General features: G+C 40.1%; 2 protein-coding genes across 2 annotated transcripts; both read right to left on the bottom strand.

Annotated features, from left to right (window-relative positions):
* Positions 1-269: 269 nt before the first annotated feature.
* On the bottom strand, positions 270-5,977 carry foxr1 (forkhead box R1). The gene is made up of 9 exons (XM_072379946.1): positions 5,857-5,977; positions 5,556-5,631; positions 5,440-5,499; positions 4,837-4,853; positions 3,093-3,322; positions 1,549-1,617; positions 981-1,102; positions 499-731; positions 270-298 (listed from the first exon to the last, which is right to left on the bottom strand). Exons 1-9 carry the CDS (start codon positions 5,975-5,977, stop codon positions 270-272), a joined length of 957 nt encoding a protein of 318 aa, XP_072236047.1.
* Positions 5,978-6,616: 639 nt separating this feature from the next.
* LOC140301481 (V-type proton ATPase subunit d 1) lies at positions 6,617-12,612 on the bottom strand. The gene is made up of 8 exons (XM_072379945.1): positions 12,397-12,612; positions 10,398-10,569; positions 9,832-10,010; positions 9,636-9,715; positions 9,219-9,296; positions 8,814-8,990; positions 8,628-8,705; positions 6,617-7,708 (listed from the first exon to the last, which is right to left on the bottom strand). Exons 1-8 carry the CDS (start codon positions 12,605-12,607, stop codon positions 7,547-7,549), a joined length of 1,137 nt encoding a protein of 378 aa, XP_072236046.1. The 5' UTR covers positions 12,608-12,612; the 3' UTR covers positions 6,617-7,546.
* Positions 12,613-17,822: the final 5,210 nt, after the last annotated feature.

Raw genomic sequence — 17,822 nt, 5'->3', positions numbered from 1 at the left:
CCATCTTCAAGAAACTCTTGAAGCCCAGCTCTTCAGAGAGCATCTCCTGCCCTGTACCTATCTCTACTCTGTCACCCCTGACAGAGCCTGACTAGTGGTTTCTATGTAGCCTATTGTTATTTTTGATGTTAGCTGTAATGTTATATCCTCATTTGTAAGTCGCTTTGGATAAAAGCATCTTTTAAATGCATGAACATATTCAAATATTCATCTTAAGACCGTTATGACAGCATATCATGTTTATTAATCCCTGCGATACCTTTAATAACTCACATTTCAAGTAAACTCCAAATTATATCTGAAAAAAAAAAAAAAGTTATTGAAGAATCAGTATCACTCACAGCAATTAAGTTGATTCAGTTTTAAAATAAATGAATGTCTTATAAACATATTTTAGTCAAATATCAAATCTTGAGCTAATATTTAAAAATGGCAGATACACTTTGTCAAATAATGGCAGTAATGGTTGAAATTCCAAACCAGTTCCAGATCACTCACCTGGTTGGGACATGCTCCTCTCCAGCTGTTTTAAGGTGTCCCCCGTCAACATGTGGAGCTCGTCTTTCAGCCGGCGATGGCCGTCCAGAGTCAGGTGCCAGAAACAAGACTTCCTCTTACCGTCTCTGCAGAGCTGGTTGCAGGTCTTACGGAAGCTGTTGTTAAAGCATAAATTATGCCTGATTGTGTTCTTCCAGCCATCTGGAGCCGTCTGAAAGAAGGGGAAGTGCTCTCTAGAAAAAGGACAGGAATGAAGGGGGAAAGAGTGAAAACAAAAAGCAGCATTAACCCCAGGAACCATTTACAGCACAACTTTCAATCAGATTATCTTTTATTCCCATTAATTTAAAAAGGGACAACTGTCTTAACATTGGAACTGCATTTCCCACATTTGTAGCCACTGCTATACAAAATGATCCTTCGGGAAGCAACTTTGAATGTTAACATAAATCTGTGAGCTTTACTCGCCATCAAGTCCTGACCTGGTGAAGTTGTAAATCTGCTGGACTTTGAGGCTGCCAGAATGGCTGCTCTTGAGTGCCAATGCAATCAGGATGCAGTAATTCACAGGAGGACGAGGCCAGCATCCTGGCTTCACGGTGTCCTGGGAGAAGGAGAAGATCAGTTAACAAAACGCTGGACCTGCAGAAAAGGTCAGATGGTTTTAAACCATTTAATTTCTTCACCATGACCACAATCATTTGAAAATCTTCATTTTCTCTATTTTTTTTGGCAACTGTAATGAAGGTTTCCAAAGACATTCACCGATATGAAACAGAACTCGATTTTAACTTTAAGGATGTCATTACACTGGTATGCAGACGGCTGAATGTCTACAAGAGAAAAAAAAAAAAAAAAGTCAGTTGATGGTTCGATTCTGGATTTAGAGACTGGATGACTAAGGTACACTCCCCAAGCAAGATCTGTTAACATACACTTGCTGTCAAAAATAAAACTCACCACCTGGATTTAACTCAAAGGCCTAAAATTCTTGGACCCTTTATGAAGCACAAAATAGGAACCAAAGAGGTCCAATACTGGCGTTCTCACCATAGTCTTCATGATTCTCCCCTGACGTCTGCTCTTGGTTGGTCGACTGGGGGCGTCTTCATTCTTTATCTAACAGTCGAGGAGGAGGAGATTAAAAGTATCAAATTGCATGAATCAGTGCACTGGAACTCTTAGTATTTCAGTATCGGCAGATCAAATCAAGACTGGAACACATAAGTTGGGCAGAAAGAGCTTGAAATACACTGTTAAGATGGATTCATGGTACCATCCATCTGTGCCGATGCACAGTGAAGGATTGTGGGTATCTTACCAATGCAGACTAGCTTGCATGCCGTATTTGAATGAGCCTCAGAGATACACTGTGTGGATGCAAGTTAGCTTGAGCTGGAAGCAGGACAATCACAGAACTTTGTCCTCCGTGATGAAAAAGCACAGAAAAAAGAAGCCGCCACACGGGCGAAATGCTCAGACAACTGCTTACAAGAATTCATTTTAAACCACAAATTTCCTGAAACTGCTGCCAATTAGCAGTGTTTGTAAAGCTGTGACAAACACATCACAGAGCACATGCAAAACATGCTTTAGCCATAAATCACTGGTTTTGTTTACAGCGGGTCGAGGAGGGTTGACGAAGTATCTCGATGACCAACATTTCTTGTACCAAATGCTAATGTTTCTGCACCAGGTGGAATATTATCAAGTTTGTTGGCATTTGCTTCATCTCAACCTGCCCTACGATAAGCTACCAGTGCTTCTTGCTCTCAACTTACCTTTGGATCTCTTAACATCCTCACTTACAAACATGACACCAAAAGCCTGGGACTGTGGCTGCAAGCAGCTGAAATTAGTTTCCACCGTCTGTGGATTTACATTTTAATTCAAATAAAAAAAGCTGGACACAGAATTTCTGGCAACAACATGGAAAAACCCAAAAGCATACAGCACATACATAGCTTTAAAGTTGTACAGTTATATGCTCAATATGGTGCCAATTTACCACCATCTAGTAAGAGGTCAATTAGAAGAAGCCCAGCAGCAATGAGCTGGAAGAAGTTGGACACACGTGGGTCAGTAAATCAATTCTTCTTATGCGTTTGTTACCTGGGATAAGAACGTTCAGTTCAGTTTAATTTACATTGTGCCAAATCACAACAAACGTCCTCTCAAGGCATTTCAATAAAACACTCCAATTCAAGCCAATTATAGCCCAATTCTTTGTAATCATAATCCAATCACATTAGTCCAATTAAATTATCCAGCTGCGCTTCAACCAAAGTTTCTCTCAACTTTGCATGGAGCCCATTAAACCAGAGGGATTATGAAAACCTTGAGGGTAAATGCTGCAAAAAAGTGGCTACGGATTGAGCTTTGCCTAATTTCCATGAAGTGTCAAAAGTGACTAAACTGGAGCAATAAATATCAGCTAAAAATACTGAATCCTGTGATAAAGAGCCAGATACAGTTCATATGTTAACCCCAGCTATAAATGAGACTTTAATCACAAAACGCCTTCAGTCCCAGAACGCATATTAAGATTTGATGCACAGGTGACTGTGCTGCATGTTAACAGTGACTAACTGTACCGTGCAGGCAGTGGAGGAGGAAACAGAGTGTGGCAGTTCTACCTGGGAAGGAAACATGTGGAGTTCTGCTGTAGGTGGACGTCTGGTTTCCGCAGGCTCTAGTAGAGGTGTTTGGCTTTCCTCAGCAGGTTCACATACAGGCTGCCGATCGGCTGTATGTACTCTGTACTTGATCGGACAGGCAATGTTGGGATTGACCAGCAGCCACAGGTTCGGTTTAACAAAAGTATCTGATGAACAAAAGTCATTGCAAAACATTCAGCAGGTAGACTGATGTTACATCAAGAGCACAAGACAGGAAGTGGTGGCCATAGTTCCAGAGATCTGAAGAAAGAAAAATATCTGCATGCAATTTAGCCACATCTAGCAAATTATTCATTTCCATGGTTCTCCAGCAACATAAAAGATCAATTACAATCACATTATAAAGTTAAGTTTTGATGAGCACCTAGTTTGTTATTGCTTTAGTACATTCCTGCCATCTGAAGAGGGTAGACATGCAAATGTAGGAAAATGACATGACATCCATGAGTGGTAAAATGCAAACACGACAGAGTTTATGGAGAATAAATGGGCTGTTAACAAAAACATTGGTGTACAGTGCAACATTTTAAAAGAGGGTCCAATTTATCTGATACGCGTTCCAGAAAAAACAAAAACAAATCGGGGACTACTGACCATTACATATCACCTGTGTGGAAAAGCCAAATTTAATGAAAATCAGCTCGCATCTCAAGTACAAACAGGCTAATCAACATTGTTTTATCATTCTGCAGGAGATGGCAGAGTCAAAGAGTAACCACAAAACTATTTTTTCTAGCATTGATTGGCCAGATACAGAAGTATTACTGACACAAACTAACCTCAGGGCCCGGGCAATGAATATCTGAGGACATCACGGAGTGTCTGGCAGTGGGACATTGATGTAGCCTTTGGGCCCTGCGGGTTGTGGATTGGGCTTGCAGCATACAAATGCCAGTTCCTATTACATTAGTATTATGAAAGTCTGGAGATGATGGAACGTCTCAGAATCTTGTCGGCAGGTTGTTTACATAGTTTACATTCAAAGTTTCCATAGGTTTTGCATTGGAGGAACACGTCACAAAGCATGGCTCATCGTTTTTAATGATATGCAGAATCAGGCTTAAGGTGCTTTTAAAGCAAAATGTGGCATTGCCTTTTTGTCATGTTATAGGACTTGTTGGAAAGCCCAGAAAACTTATTTACATGATACTGTCCGAAACAAAGTGCTTAACAGCAGCAGAATTAAAGTACAAAGCAACATAAAAGAATACAGCATATGCAAAACACCAGACTAGACCAAAGGCAGTCTCGAAAAGAACAATTCTAAGGAGGGATTTGAAGGTGTTGAGGGAGGTTGTATGCCTGAGTGTGGTGGGCAAAGAGTTCCATATGTTGGGGGCTCTCCCATTGTCACAAACTGATCTTGGGATACCTCGAAGGGCACAAACTGTGGATCTCAGTGGTCGGGAGGGCAGATACCAGGTCAGTAAGTCTGATATGCATTTTGGGGCAAGGCCATTTAAGGGTTTGAAGGTAAGTAGTAAGATTTTTTTTTTTTTTAAATCAATATGAAATCTAACAGGAAGCCAGTGAAGGGAAGCAACCACAGGAGTGACGTGCACAGACGTTTTTGAACCAGTGAGGAGTCTCGCTGCAGCATTTTAAAGTAATTGGAGGCGATGGAGAGAGCCCTAATTAATACCAGAGTATAATGAATTACCGTAGTCAAGGTGTAACCTTTTGTAAGTCATCAGTTGAAAGAATTAACCAGATTTCAGCAGTTGTCTTAAGTTGGAAAAAAAACAAGACTGAACTTTACGTTTGACCTGAACATCAAAACTGAAGTTAGAGTCAAATGTTACTCTTTGATTTCCATCAGTTTAGGTGAAATTTTCTGAAAGATTGCCAAGACTATAAATAATAGAACTGACAGAGTTTGGGGGTCAAACAGAATGTCCTCCGATTTCTTATAGCATTGGACTTAAGGAAATTTTGGACCATGCAGGATTTAATGTCAGAGGCAGGCTGCGAGAGTCACAGTGCTGCTGGGATCTGTGGGTTTTATGGGCATGTACAGCTGAGAATATTTATCAGCATAAAACAGAAACATAGGAGGACCAAGGACTGAGCCCTGTGGTACGCCACAATTAAGCTGAGCAACTAATTATTCAGAGTGATGGAAAAAGACTGAAATGTTTAATTAATTCTCCTCAAATTGAAGGAGGAGGATGTTGAGGTCAACAGTATCAAAAGGCAGCACTTATACCCAAGATAATAAGAATTTAACAGTCTAATCTGCACTTTGCAGTAGGTCATTTGTCACCTTAACAAGGGCTGTTTCAGTACTCTAAAACCAGACTGAAAGCTGTTGAAAATAACACAACTTAAGCCATAAAAGCCCCTCCCCCACAACTGAACTTACCTGATGTTTTATCGTACCAGACAAACTCATCTTTTCTTCTTGAGGCCCTTGTACAAGGTCTCTGGACCACATACTGATCATTCAGTTTTTCATCTGTCAGAGACACACAAAACACACGATAAAAAGAGACATACTTTGCACTGGAATCAATCCATTCAAGTCCAATCTCACTCCCTGTTCCTGAATATCTGATCCTTTCTGTGTAACACTACTTATTTGTGGTTGACCCGATTATTTTTCTGTGCCTTTAGTTAGTAACGGTGATGAAATAGTTATTTTTTCAGTCCACAGTAAAGGCAACCCAGAAAAGCTTTTCACCGTGAAAAAACTGGTCAGTGGTTGTTGCCAGTTTCAGCTCCTTGTCCATGTCCCAGTCTGTCAGAGCCACAGAGCAGTGCAGGTCGAAGAGTCGCGCTTTGGTTTTCAGCTGTAAAGTCATGGCTGGATGCGTTTTAGGCTTTGTTTCTTACCTCTGAGACAGAGGTTCTCTGGTGAGAGGAGGAAAACTGAGGCCTGCCGGTTCCTGATGTAGCAGCTGGAGCAGAACAGCCTGATTGGACTCAATTAAGCCTAACAGAGTGCAGCCTGTGTATGGATGGAATCAGTCTGACCTGTAGTTGTTGGGTATCTTGAAGATATTTCAATTAATTTAATTATAAATTAAGGGATTTGTCAGGAAGACAGTTTTGGGATGTTTTTGGAGATAAATGGTCTCATGGCACACTATCGTAAAATTTGTTTTTACTTTTAAAGCAGATATTCCACCGACATTTTTGTTCACTACAGCACGAGTTGGAACCATTTTCATGATCCTTTGTTTTATTTAAGCACCGTTATCGGGTCGTCTTTGTGTTTAAAATGTTAAAGGAAGAAAAAAAGATATTCTCACCTGTATTTTTGGGTTATTAGCCAACGTTAACCTTTAATGATACTGAATAAATGTTAAACACAGTAAATATTAACCAAAAGCATGAATGTACATTTGATTTACTGGATGACGTTTTGATTAAATCAAATTTAAAATATTCTGACAACCAATCGCACACCTTAGGTGGAGTCAAGATTCAGAGCCATTGAATTACTTCAGACCTGCATCAGAGCAAGTTTAATCTGTTTGTTACATTTACAATACACATTTCACAACAGACCAAAACAGTCATAAATCAATTTTTACAGCATGAGAAAACAAAATCACGTCGTCATTTTTAAATATCTATATATCTTCATATACTTTAAACATTTAGTCTTTCATTTACCCACAAGATTCTGCCTCATTCCAGTATGTTCATGTACAGAAACGTCACACGGGAGCAGGAACGGTGAAGGCCGGAAGCTCCCGCTGCTGTATTTTTAATACTTAACAACCATCTAGTTCAACAACACATCAGAAGGGGCTGAGACTTTTCACGTGTTAGCTTTGGGGAAACAACAGCAATAACCAGACACGCTGACGAAGCTAGCACTAAAACAGAAATAAATACAGATTTGCAAAACCCGACGGACCGATGCAGAGCAGAGGAATGTTTTAATGTCTGTCCGCTCTGAGCCGGACTGAATGAGATATGGGTTCAGATTCAGGGAACTCGTTTTCATGGCTTTAAGGAAAATACAGCATCATACGCCCAGATGGACATGACCGCATGAAGAAAACTAAAGCCAAGGCCTCTCTTTCTTGGTGGCTGTGTGAGGAGCGCAGGGAGCGGCGTGTAAAGCAACGCACTGAGCTTCAGAGAGTTGAGACCACCACAAACAGATTAAAAGAAGTACCGGCGCTTCTGATGACTCAGGCTCATGTGATTCTCTTCTCATTTTAAAAGTCTCTTATTTTGATTGTGTTTTTACTTGTTAGATAATAGTGGCCCCGGCTACAACTTTTTACATCTACCTGTGAAGAATGAAGGAAATTTAGCATCAAGCCATCAGAATCTTTACCACTGCGCTGCGACTGGAGACGAAAGACTGAATGAAATGTTGGGAAGAAGAAGGGAAGGTGGCGAGAAAAAGAAGCTCAAAAGATTGGAATGTAGTTGTCGATTTTTGCGCGGTGCCGCTGGGCGATGCACTCTGCAATCCAGACGATGTTCCTGCACTCCTGCTCCTTCAGCTTGACGTAGGCGTAGAAAACGCTGAAATGGAACTGGTTGAGGAAGGCCAACTTATTCAGCTTCACCTGCAAGTGGGAAAGAAAAAGGACAGGAATGTTTACGACATACTTTAACATTTGTGTTCCTCCTGGCTCAGCACGGCAGCCAAGGGAGGGCAAAAATCCCCAGAGGTTTGCAAGCTCCGTCTGTCTCGTATTACTCTGCAGGTCTGCATCGGGCTGACATATTCACATTCCACAGTGATCTATTAAAAATCCTCCTGAACCAGTTCAATAAAGCAAAACATCCCATTATTGACAGTGAAAATATTGAGACATTTTCCTCCATACTTAGACAGTTATTCTTATGGTGGGAAAAATGGAAAATGACTTGAACACAGTAAATAACATCAGGTCGTAAAGTAGGAGAAGAAAAAGAAAAATTTGAGACCACGACCACCTTTGAGATAGTTTCATCCTTATTATTATTCATCCTTAATCTAAGTATGGCATGAACAGATAACACAAGAATTACACTTAAGCACAGATCCCTTTGTTTAATCTCCTCCATTTCAACCCGTTTCCATCACCAGATTACAAAACTATCTGATTAGCTTTCGGCACAAAGACTGCTTGATTAAGTTTAAGAAATGGTTGAGTCTATGATTCCTGTGTAAATTATCCTACATTTCATCACATTTCCTCTGTGTTGATGCCAAAGGGCCACATATGAAAAACTGATGCTGTGTGAAGCTGTCAGAGTGAGAACAGACTGTCAGTTTCTGGTATCTGTTACCTGGCTGTTGGTGGGAAAACAACAGAGTGCAGACGCAGATCATTTTACAATGACTTCAAAAAGCTACCAGCTAAGCTAACTCACGCCATATGCCGTTTCCTCACGAGGACAAGGTGTATCGACATAAAACAGCGAAGTGGACAAAAAGATAATGATCCTGTTGGTCATGTGACCGATGCAATAACAGACATAACAGCAGATGTGACTCACCTCGTGCTCAAAGAAACGGTCCTCCAGTGTTTTATCTCCTGGGTTGCTGCCAGCGCCCTCAAACAGCAGCTTGTATTCCTGAGGACACAAAAACCCAACTTCAGACAGCGATAAAGGTTTTCCAACGTCTTCCAACAAAACCGAGTTTCCTTTGTTGCGATGCAGGCCACAACTGTTTGGACTTACAGGATAGAAATCAGCGACAGCCTTGACCTGCTCGTAGTCATCTGCACGGGCCAGCTGTGCGAGGCCCTCTGGGTACAGCTTGCCGCAGTGGGGGAAGAGCTTAGCACGGTCCTCTTTGGACAGCTCTGTGCCGAACGAGTTGATGGTGATGATGAAGGCTCTCCTGTCAGCTTCAAACTGCAGCAGAGACAGGAGGGTTGATGGGCTGAAAATACTGAGTGCGGCTCCATGAAAGATGATGACACACTACACACTTTCCGTGCTAAAAGCTGAAGGTCTTAGCTGCTGTAATATGTTAGGACATACTTTGTAGACTCTCAATATGGTTTTCATGCAGAAATGACATATTAATCTTAATATTAATGACTTTTTGAGTTTGTTTTTCACCAAAAAAAACACACTCACCTCCAGAATAGGACACATGGTGTCAGCTGTCGTTCCTCCCAAGTTTGAGCAGAATTTATAGAAAGCCTCCAGATAAGCCTGAGAAGAAGCAACAAAAAAAAAGTATTTTAGGAGCTTAAAAACTAAAATAATTAGAAAAAACAGTCACAAATCACAGTTCTCAAATCTATTCACTTTTAATTATCAGTTAAAAAATAAATTGTGTATTCTGCTTTGGAATAAACTTAAATTATAAATAATAATAAACCTAATTATGCCTTAAAGTACAATGTGTTCCTTTTCTTCTGTCTGGTTCCCTTTTCTTGGTTAAATTGAATTAACTTCATTTTATGCTACAGTTTTAGACAACTTTTCCTTCTATATGCACAGAAACCTTAAAAAAAAAACAAAGAAAATGATAACAATAACATTCCGTACCTTGTAAAGTGTGTTTCGAATGATTTCAATGTTCATCTCGTCCAAGTCCTGCTCTGATATGCAGTCCTGGAAGAATGCGGCTGAAAAAAAAGGAAAAAGACAGTTTTCCTTCAGCTTTGGCCACACCTGCTGTTCATGATGACGCCTTACAGATCAGTGTTCTGCCTGTGAAGGCAGCTCGTGTGGAGGTGCGTACCCAGGGGTGTGTCCACCAGGATGGCGTTGTAAAGCTCAGCGGGGGTCTGGGCGATGTTGACCGCCTCCATCTGCTCGAAGCTGCCCAGCGGATGACACTTTGGCACCAGCTCAGAGATGGCTCGCTGGTGCAGAGTCCCGGTGATCAGCAGGATGACGTTATCGATCATGTAGCTGTACCTGAAGCCAGCGGGAAGAAGGGCGAGTCATGGCTAAAAAGGTGACCAAATAATCAGCGTTCGGACCTCCTCCTGGAACCCCTCACAAACAGTATTGATCATGGACTGATGGTTGCTTTAATACCACCCCCCCGACCAGTGATAGAAGTCATGCAAAGACCACTTTCACACACATGAAGCACTGGATTCACTTTAATGTATAATGACGACTGTAATGACTGAACACTTGGAAGCTTTTCTCAATATGTTCACAAGACTCACAAAACTGAGGGGAAAAAAAACTACACACTGAAGAAGATCAGTTTTCTCCAACTGTACTCCTACATATGAGAAAAGTGTTAAAGATCCTTTCATAGCTTAAGCGGATAGAACTAATCATTGAACTAACGTGATGAAATCCATGAAGCTGGCCAGCGGCTCGTACGACTGGTTCCTCATGTGGCGAAACTCCACCACCATCTTCTCCTTCAACTTGTCATCGATAACCGACACCGTGAGAGGAGATGCCTCGTTTGCCAGGAAGCTGCCATAGTCGGTGCTCTGCAGGTGGAGCTTCAAGTCTGTATTAGAAATGGGGACAGAGAACATACAGCTGATTAGAGAGCCCTTAGTTTTGCAACGTTTATATCCTAAAATCTAGCGATAAACCGCTAAGGCAAACTATCTCCACCCAGTACAATTAGCCAGTTCATCCATTTCAACGCTGCAGCATAGAAGGAACAATTCATGCTCTGCCTCTCTATTTTATATATATTTAACTTTGAAGAACTTAAAAATATCCAGAATTGACATTCATTCCAGAGTAATTCTATAAAACTAGATTCAGATTTTGGTTTGACTAATTGAATATACCAAATGACGAAGTCTTTCCATCAGTACACTTCTTCTTCCCCGATCACATGGGCACCAACGATCACAATGTCATCATCATCATCATCATCAGGCTCAAAGTGTGAAAGAGTGCTTCATGCATGAGACATTAAGACTCATTTTCACCCAGACTACTGAGTCCAGACCTTAACCCCACTGAGCAACTTTGGGACGTGCAGGAGAGGACTTCACACAGCTTTCAGCGTTACATGTTGGTTTAAAATGAATGAAAAATGTTGTGAAACCGAATAAGCTTATCAAAGCAAAGGTGTTCCATAATCAAAGGTAAAGGTGGTCCAACGAAATATTACATCTCATATAATTCAATGTTACTTTCCAACATTTGAAAAAAAAAAAAAAGAAAGATAAATAAAGTTTGCCTCCAAACAAATGGCTGTTGTGAATACTGCATGTGTGAATTATTAAATCATTAGTTGACAAATGATTCTTATGACAATAAGTTGTAAATGTAACCATTATCACAGCCTTAGTCACAATATAGAAAAGTACTTTGTCATGAATAATCATTTCTATATTTGGACTTTTAGTACCAGATCATCTTTTAGATATTGTGCAAATAAAACATGAAGCTAAACGTAAGAATCAAGCGTCAACGACTGCAGGAAAACCAGCATCAAACATATGAATGTTGAGTATTTTTCTACATCATAAACCTCATTTTCCCCAAAGCTTTTCACAGCTATACATTGTAATTTTAACTGAGCATAAATGAGTATTTCAAACAACTTAAAAGGCACAAACCATGTGCATTTGTGTATTATCCATACAGTCGATGTGAATGAATCGTTTCACCAAAATAATCATTAAAACAACAAAAAATATAACAAGAGCTCTAATTTTCACTAATCAAGCATTTTATAGGCAGAAAAAGCACAAACTTGAGCAAATGATTTTGAATGATTTACAGCTACATTTACACAAACTGTCATGTTTGATAAAATATCGTTTAGCTTCACGTGAAAACAATAAAAAATGCAATAAATGCTTTGTTTTGATCTTGTTTGAAGGTAAAGAGCCATAAACAGTCATTTAAATTTAAAGTAATTTATCATCATGAGGAAACTGTAGAGAGCCACTTAACGCTGAGGAAGAATGTCACTATAACAAAGATTCTGCGTTTGCGAAACTATGTAAAATCAGTTCCCCTTCCTCTAAAAAAAGGTTAAAAGCACAACATAAACCACTGAACGACAACTTGTTCAGAAAGCTCCATTGCTCGAGGTGGTGAAAATTTAGGAGAGTGGCAGAACTGCAAGCTAAATTCTGACATTATAGCCCTTTTCATGAGTACAAATTGATCATTTCAAGCTTAATGACTATTACCTAGCTTCAAAAAAGAAAATGGGACGTTAGACAGCACCAATAAACGCTTAAATATCCCTGAAATAACCCTCACTGAGCTAAGCTAACTAGCTAGCTTTGGGAATGACAGCTTCTGTTAGCTAGCGGAATTAGCGTTAGCGGTTAGCTGTTAGCTCTCATCTGCTTTAACTCACCCTCCAGAGTCTCGCACTGAACGAGGTTTAAATAATCCGCTTGGGACAGTATTCCAGCTTTAAATCCTCTGACCAGCCCCTCCAGGTAGCCGTTGTCGACGTTAAAGTACAGCTCGGAGAAAGGCATCCTGTCCGACCGTCCGTCTCTGCCGTAGGAAAACCGTCCAGTCCGGCTGGTTAGCGTCAGCTGACTGAACCACGTGACCGTCATCTGATCAGTCAGCTGCTTTTTTGTGCGCGCGTGTGTGTGTGCGTGTGAATTTGTAAGTGTGTGCGCGCTGATAGTTTTCCACTATCCGTATCAAATACAGCACTAATTTCAACGAAACTGCAGCAAATAAAGATCAACAGTACTGTGCAAAAATCTTTAAGCAGCCCTCATTTCTTTAGAAACTGTCTCCAAACACCAACACTTTCTTGTAATCTTTTAAGGTGGTCTTGAGTAATAGTTATCCAGGTCTTCATAAGGTCTTTTAAAGCTTTTCTTTGGACATTGGCTGCTTTTTCTGTCATTTTCTGTCTGGTAATTGTTCCCGATTATTTTCAGAGAAATTGACTTTTTATGTTTGGCCATGTAACGTTGACCTATGAATCCTTCAAACATAAAAAAAAAAAAGTCTGAAAGTGATGTCCTTAAGAAAGAGGAAACAATCCAGCAAAGGCCTGACACAGGACCTGAGAGATGCATCTGGACCTTCAGCTGATCCATCTACTGTTGGCCCAAGCCTCATCAGAAATGGTCTCCATGGAAGGGTGGCTGTCAAGAAGCCATTCTTAAGGAAGGGAAACAGGGAGAAAAGGCTGAGCTATGCCAAATGACACAAGAAGTGGACTGAAAATCAGTGGCAACAGGTCTTATGGAGGGATGAATCCTCCCCAGAGCCCGGACCTCAACATTATTGAAGCAGTGTGGGATCATCTGACAGAGAACGGAACAAAAGGCAGCCCACATCCAAAGAAGAGCTTTGGGATGTCCTTCAAGAAGCCTGGAGAACTATTCCTGAAGACTCCTTAAAGAAATGACAGAAAGCTTGTCTCAGAGGGTTCAGGCTGTGTTGGAGAATAAAGATGCTCATACTAAACACTGACTTTTAAGTCCGTTAGAATCATAAAAACTGAGTTTTTGCATTATATACTGTATATCCAGTTATGTTTGCAAATGTTTTAAGAAATCACTACAACTATTTCCTATTTTCATGCCAGTGCGTGACGAAATTGGAGGTGGTTTAAGAGCTTTGCACAGTCATCAATTTGAAAAGAGAGGTTTCACTACAAGTAAAAACCAAATAAAGCAAACATAGAAAAATAAGTTAAAATGCTGAACTAAAACAGAGAGAGACAAAAAAAATCTGATTATCTAATTTTTGGTACGTTTTTCTCTTTTATTTATAAGAATTTTAACAAACATACCCGTGAGTCTCAGCAGCTGTATTTCCACCTGGTGGAGACGCATATATTCACTTTTGTGTCATGATTTTATTGGCTTCCTCCACAGTTTGGATTGTGTAACTGGAGGGAATTGCAGGAAGAACATTCCTTTCAGCCTGTGTGATGGTAAGGAAACAAACTGCCTGCAAACCTGATTGACAAGGTTCAAGGAAAGAGTCTATTTATAGAAAAAACTTAACTTGTGCTTAATCTTTTGTAAAAGTGCCAAAAAGCTGCAGAAAAACATTATCCACATCTAAAAAAAGCATCCCAGAATCTCAATGTTACACGATTTTCTGTGAAACAAAACCTTCAAACAAACGAAATAAGAGAGCATGAGAAGTTGATGTCAGTGTGGCAGCATAACTTTGTCCTCTCGCTCAGCTGTACCTTTTCTACATATTAATATCTGTTTCAGTTTTGGTCTCGCCTCTGTCCGTATTGGCCAGAAGAGGGCAGCGTTTCCTTGTGATCGTCATGAGCAAACCTTCTTATCTTCCTAATGTTTTATCTTTGTGTTCTTTTTAATTCAGGAGTTATGCATTTAGGAGGCCCACATAGATATAATATGGAATTAATAGAATCAAATGTTGTATTTTTACTTTTGACATAAACATGACTCCTTTATGGGTATTAGTAGCCGTGTGCGTAGTGATAACAACTCAAGTTGAGAATGTTTTCCAGGAAGCCGTCAACATTTCTGTCATCAGAAAAGTCCTGAACTCTGGATGTTCTACAGAGCCACCATCAAAGTGTCCCCACCTCCTCCATCACTGATCACTGATCACGGCCCCACTGGTACCACAGCTGTCCTCAAGTCCGACGTCTTTTCAACTTCCACCCCCAGCCCATGGTATTTTTCAAGCTTCTGGTGCTTCTTCTTCTTCATGTTGCTGTCACTTGGAATTGCTTACCTCTGTCATTCTTCTCTACCTTTGGAGGTGTCTCACACTTTGACTTTGGTATTTACAACCCATACTCGACACAGGTGTTCCTGTATGCTATTCCCACCACTTGGTTGTGGCGTTCCATGCATGCTGTACCTGCCTGCAGTGACTATGTGCTGCACTGTCTCAGGGGCCTCTTCGGGGTGCTGTCTGGTGTGGCATATCCCAGCCTCTATTGCTCTTGTGCTCAGGGCCTTATAAGACTTCTTGATATCAGCCATTTCCTCAACCTAGATGAAGAACATGCAGAGTGCTTCTGTGATAGTTCTTCCTCTTCCTCCTCTCCTCCCCTGGGATTCAGCAGCCTGAAACACTCACTTAGCAGTTCATTACCAGAGGCCATCTTCCTGATGTATTCCTGGATTTTTGTTGTTTTATCCTGGATTGTGGCTCAAATGCTCACTAACCCCCGGCCTCCCTCCTGCTTAGAGTATAATCTCAGGGTTGTGAATTTTGGGTGAACTTTATCTATCACACATGAAGACTTATTGTCAGGTTTGCATGTCACATGTTAGCGCATACTTTAGACACAGGTATTCATTATCAAACAGACCATACAAGAGGCAGCTGGAACGAGTTAAACCAGACAATTCAGCAGCTGATGGAAACACAAAAGGCTTTTCAGACAGCCTATGTTTGAAAATCACCAAAGTTATTGTTGCCTCAAAGCTCTGCTATGTACAATTTTAAAACAGCCCCCATTCCTTGAGAAGGCAAGGCAAAGCATAGAAGCATTGTGTCCATAGTACATTTCAAACACAAAGACGGAATAAAGTACTTACATAAGACAGTCAGTACAAATGACATGAAAATATAACTTCAATTAAAAAAAAGAATAATTTTAAGTGCAAAAGAAAAGATAAATATAAAATATAATATAATATAAATATAAAAAAGATAAATATAAAAGATAATATAATATAAATATAAAAAAAGATAAATATAAAAGAAAATATTGAATGAAACATTGTTTTGTTATAATAATTGTTGCAATAATCAAAAACAGAAAAATCCTGATCAAGGACTCATCCAACAAAGTCACAATTCAAGTAACTTAAAGACCGCGTCTGTGCAGTGAATTCAGCTGTGAGCACAGCTTACCTTAACTGTACATATATCCATGCTGAGTGTTCACATTCAGGTTAATGTTCTGTCAACATTGTATTGTTAAACTTTGAACTTTTGCACAATGAGCATGTGACTTCCTTTATTATTTCAGACTTTTTTATTTCATTGAAGGTTTTCAATTCAACAATACTATAATACAAGAGATGCTAGAGATATGCATTTTTTATGGATAGTAACCAAAATATATTATAAATCAGCTGACAAATGTGGAAAGGTAAAGTGCAGCAGAGGACTTAGCTTCTGTAGCATGATGAAGTTACTCAGGTGAACTCTCTGAGTGGACAACATGGGCCGAATCTCAGTGTATAACTCAAGATGCTGAGGTGCAGAGACACTCCTTCTTACTGGCATGTTCAGGATTACACCATCAGTTGTTAAGCTCTGCAATGTCTAATCCTTCATTGTTACAACTCTGTCTGCAGTTTCGGTCTATGCAAAAAGTGTTAGAGTTGTTCCTGCAGCCATGTTTCAGTGAAAAGAATAATATGGCCTTCCTGATATTCAGTGAAAAATTGTAGATCCTTCAGGCTTTTATGTCTACAGGACAAGCCTGTAGCTTCAGTAACTGACTGACTTCCTCAGGCTGGGTGTCATCATCATACCAGTGGAAATATATATCATGTTTCCTGATAAAATTGAGTCTTATTTTGAAGTACATCAAGCACATACCTTGCCCTGAAGCAGCATTGGAATGCCCAGTGGTTGAGATACTCCCCCCAAAAAATATGCTACCGCCATTAAAAATAAAGAAACATTATAGATATTGATAGACTAAAAGGGCAGGAACTGATCCTTTCACATTTACCAATATGAAGTACGTAGCCCCTGCCTTCTAAGTATAATAAAGATCAGATTCTATTCTTTAAAGCCAGACCAACTTTTTAAGGCACAGATCTGTTTTAAGTACCAGCCACGTCCTACTCAGGCTTGCAGACAAGTTGCCAGTCCATCACCGGGCAAACACAAACCATCCATACTTAAATCTGCAGTCAGTTTAGAAAAACATGTCGGCAACATGTTCTGTTACGATGACGACATAGTTGTCAGGACACAGATGCAGGGTCTTTTCAAAGTCAGAATGTTTATGTGATGTGGCCCTGTGACGGGGCCCTGTGACGGGGCCCTGTGATGGGGCCCTGTCTATAGGGTGTATCCTGCCTGCTGCCCAATGGCAGCCGAGATTTCCAACTATTCTCTCTGTCTTACATTGTGTAATTGGACTTTTATCTAAAGGCATTCATGATACATTCATAAATCCTCTGATGAAGATTACCGGGGGCACTTAGACTGTGGAAAATGTTGTGTTGGATAAGGCTTGTATTCTCTGGCGTGGGCTCGTTGTGCCGTGGCCAGAATATCGCACGATATTGTATCATCACTCGTCATCATGTAGCCACATGTATGAGACAACATAGCAGCACATAACCTGCATCTATAAAATAATATTAACAGAAAATCATAGTAATTGTACAGCTTTTTTAACGCTTATATACATACCTTTGTACTTGAAGAGTTTAAGATTAAGATCAGTCTTATTGTCATGTAGAAGAAGGGAACAGAGACTGTAGAGACTGGATTGACATGTCAAATGTGAAACCAAACAGATAGGCAGATTCACATTCCTGGCAGATTAAAAAAAGCCTTTTGTTCTCTCACAAGGAAGTCCATGTAAAACCTGTGTTTCCCTGAAAGCCAGTACAAAGCTGGAGCTTTCAGTAATCTGAGTTTATAAACAAGCACACCTATATTTAACTCTCATCACTCATTCAAAAATGTTCATGTTCAGTAACTCGAGAACCAGAAGGATTACCGTCTTAAACTTCTGGAATGAGAATTAACACACAGAATTAAATGTGACATTTCTCACTGAACTTCTTCTTTAATTGATTTATAATGCTGTTTAATGACATCTCCAGGTGAATA

This window comes from Leuresthes tenuis, unplaced genomic scaffold (genome assembly GCF_036924035.1).
Source record: "Leuresthes tenuis unplaced genomic scaffold, fLeuTen1.0.hap1 SCAF_2, whole genome shotgun sequence".
NCBI classification, from domain to species: Eukaryota; Metazoa; Chordata; class Actinopteri; order Atheriniformes; family Atherinopsidae; genus Leuresthes; species Leuresthes tenuis.
This window is presented reverse-complemented; position numbering and strand designations above follow the sequence as displayed.

Excerpts from the sequence above, each read along its gene's own strand:
- foxr1 (XM_072379946.1), bottom strand. The coding sequence starts at position 5,977 with ATGACTTTACAGCTGAAAACCAAAGCGCGACTCTTCGACCTGCACTGC. Across the intron at positions 5,632-5,856 it reads CACTGACCAGTTTTTTCACG|ATGAAAAACTGAATGATCAG; the intron begins GTGAAAAGCTTT and ends TGTCTCTGACAG. Across the intron at positions 1,618-3,092 it reads CCTCCTCCACTGCCTGCACG|ATAAAGAATGAAGACGCCCC; the intron begins GTACAGTTAGTC and ends CTCGACTGTTAG.
- LOC140301481 (XM_072379945.1), bottom strand. The coding sequence starts at position 12,607 with ATGACGGTCACGTGGTTCAGTCAGCTGACGCTAACCAGCCGGACTGGA. Across the intron at positions 10,570-12,396 it reads TCAGTGCGAGACTCTGGAGG|ACTTGAAGCTCCACCTGCAG; the intron begins GTGAGTTAAAGC and ends TTTCTAATACAG. Across the intron at positions 7,709-8,627 it reads ACCGTTTCTTTGAGCACGAG|GTGAAGCTGAATAAGTTGGC; the intron begins GTGAGTCACATC and ends TCCCACTTGCAG.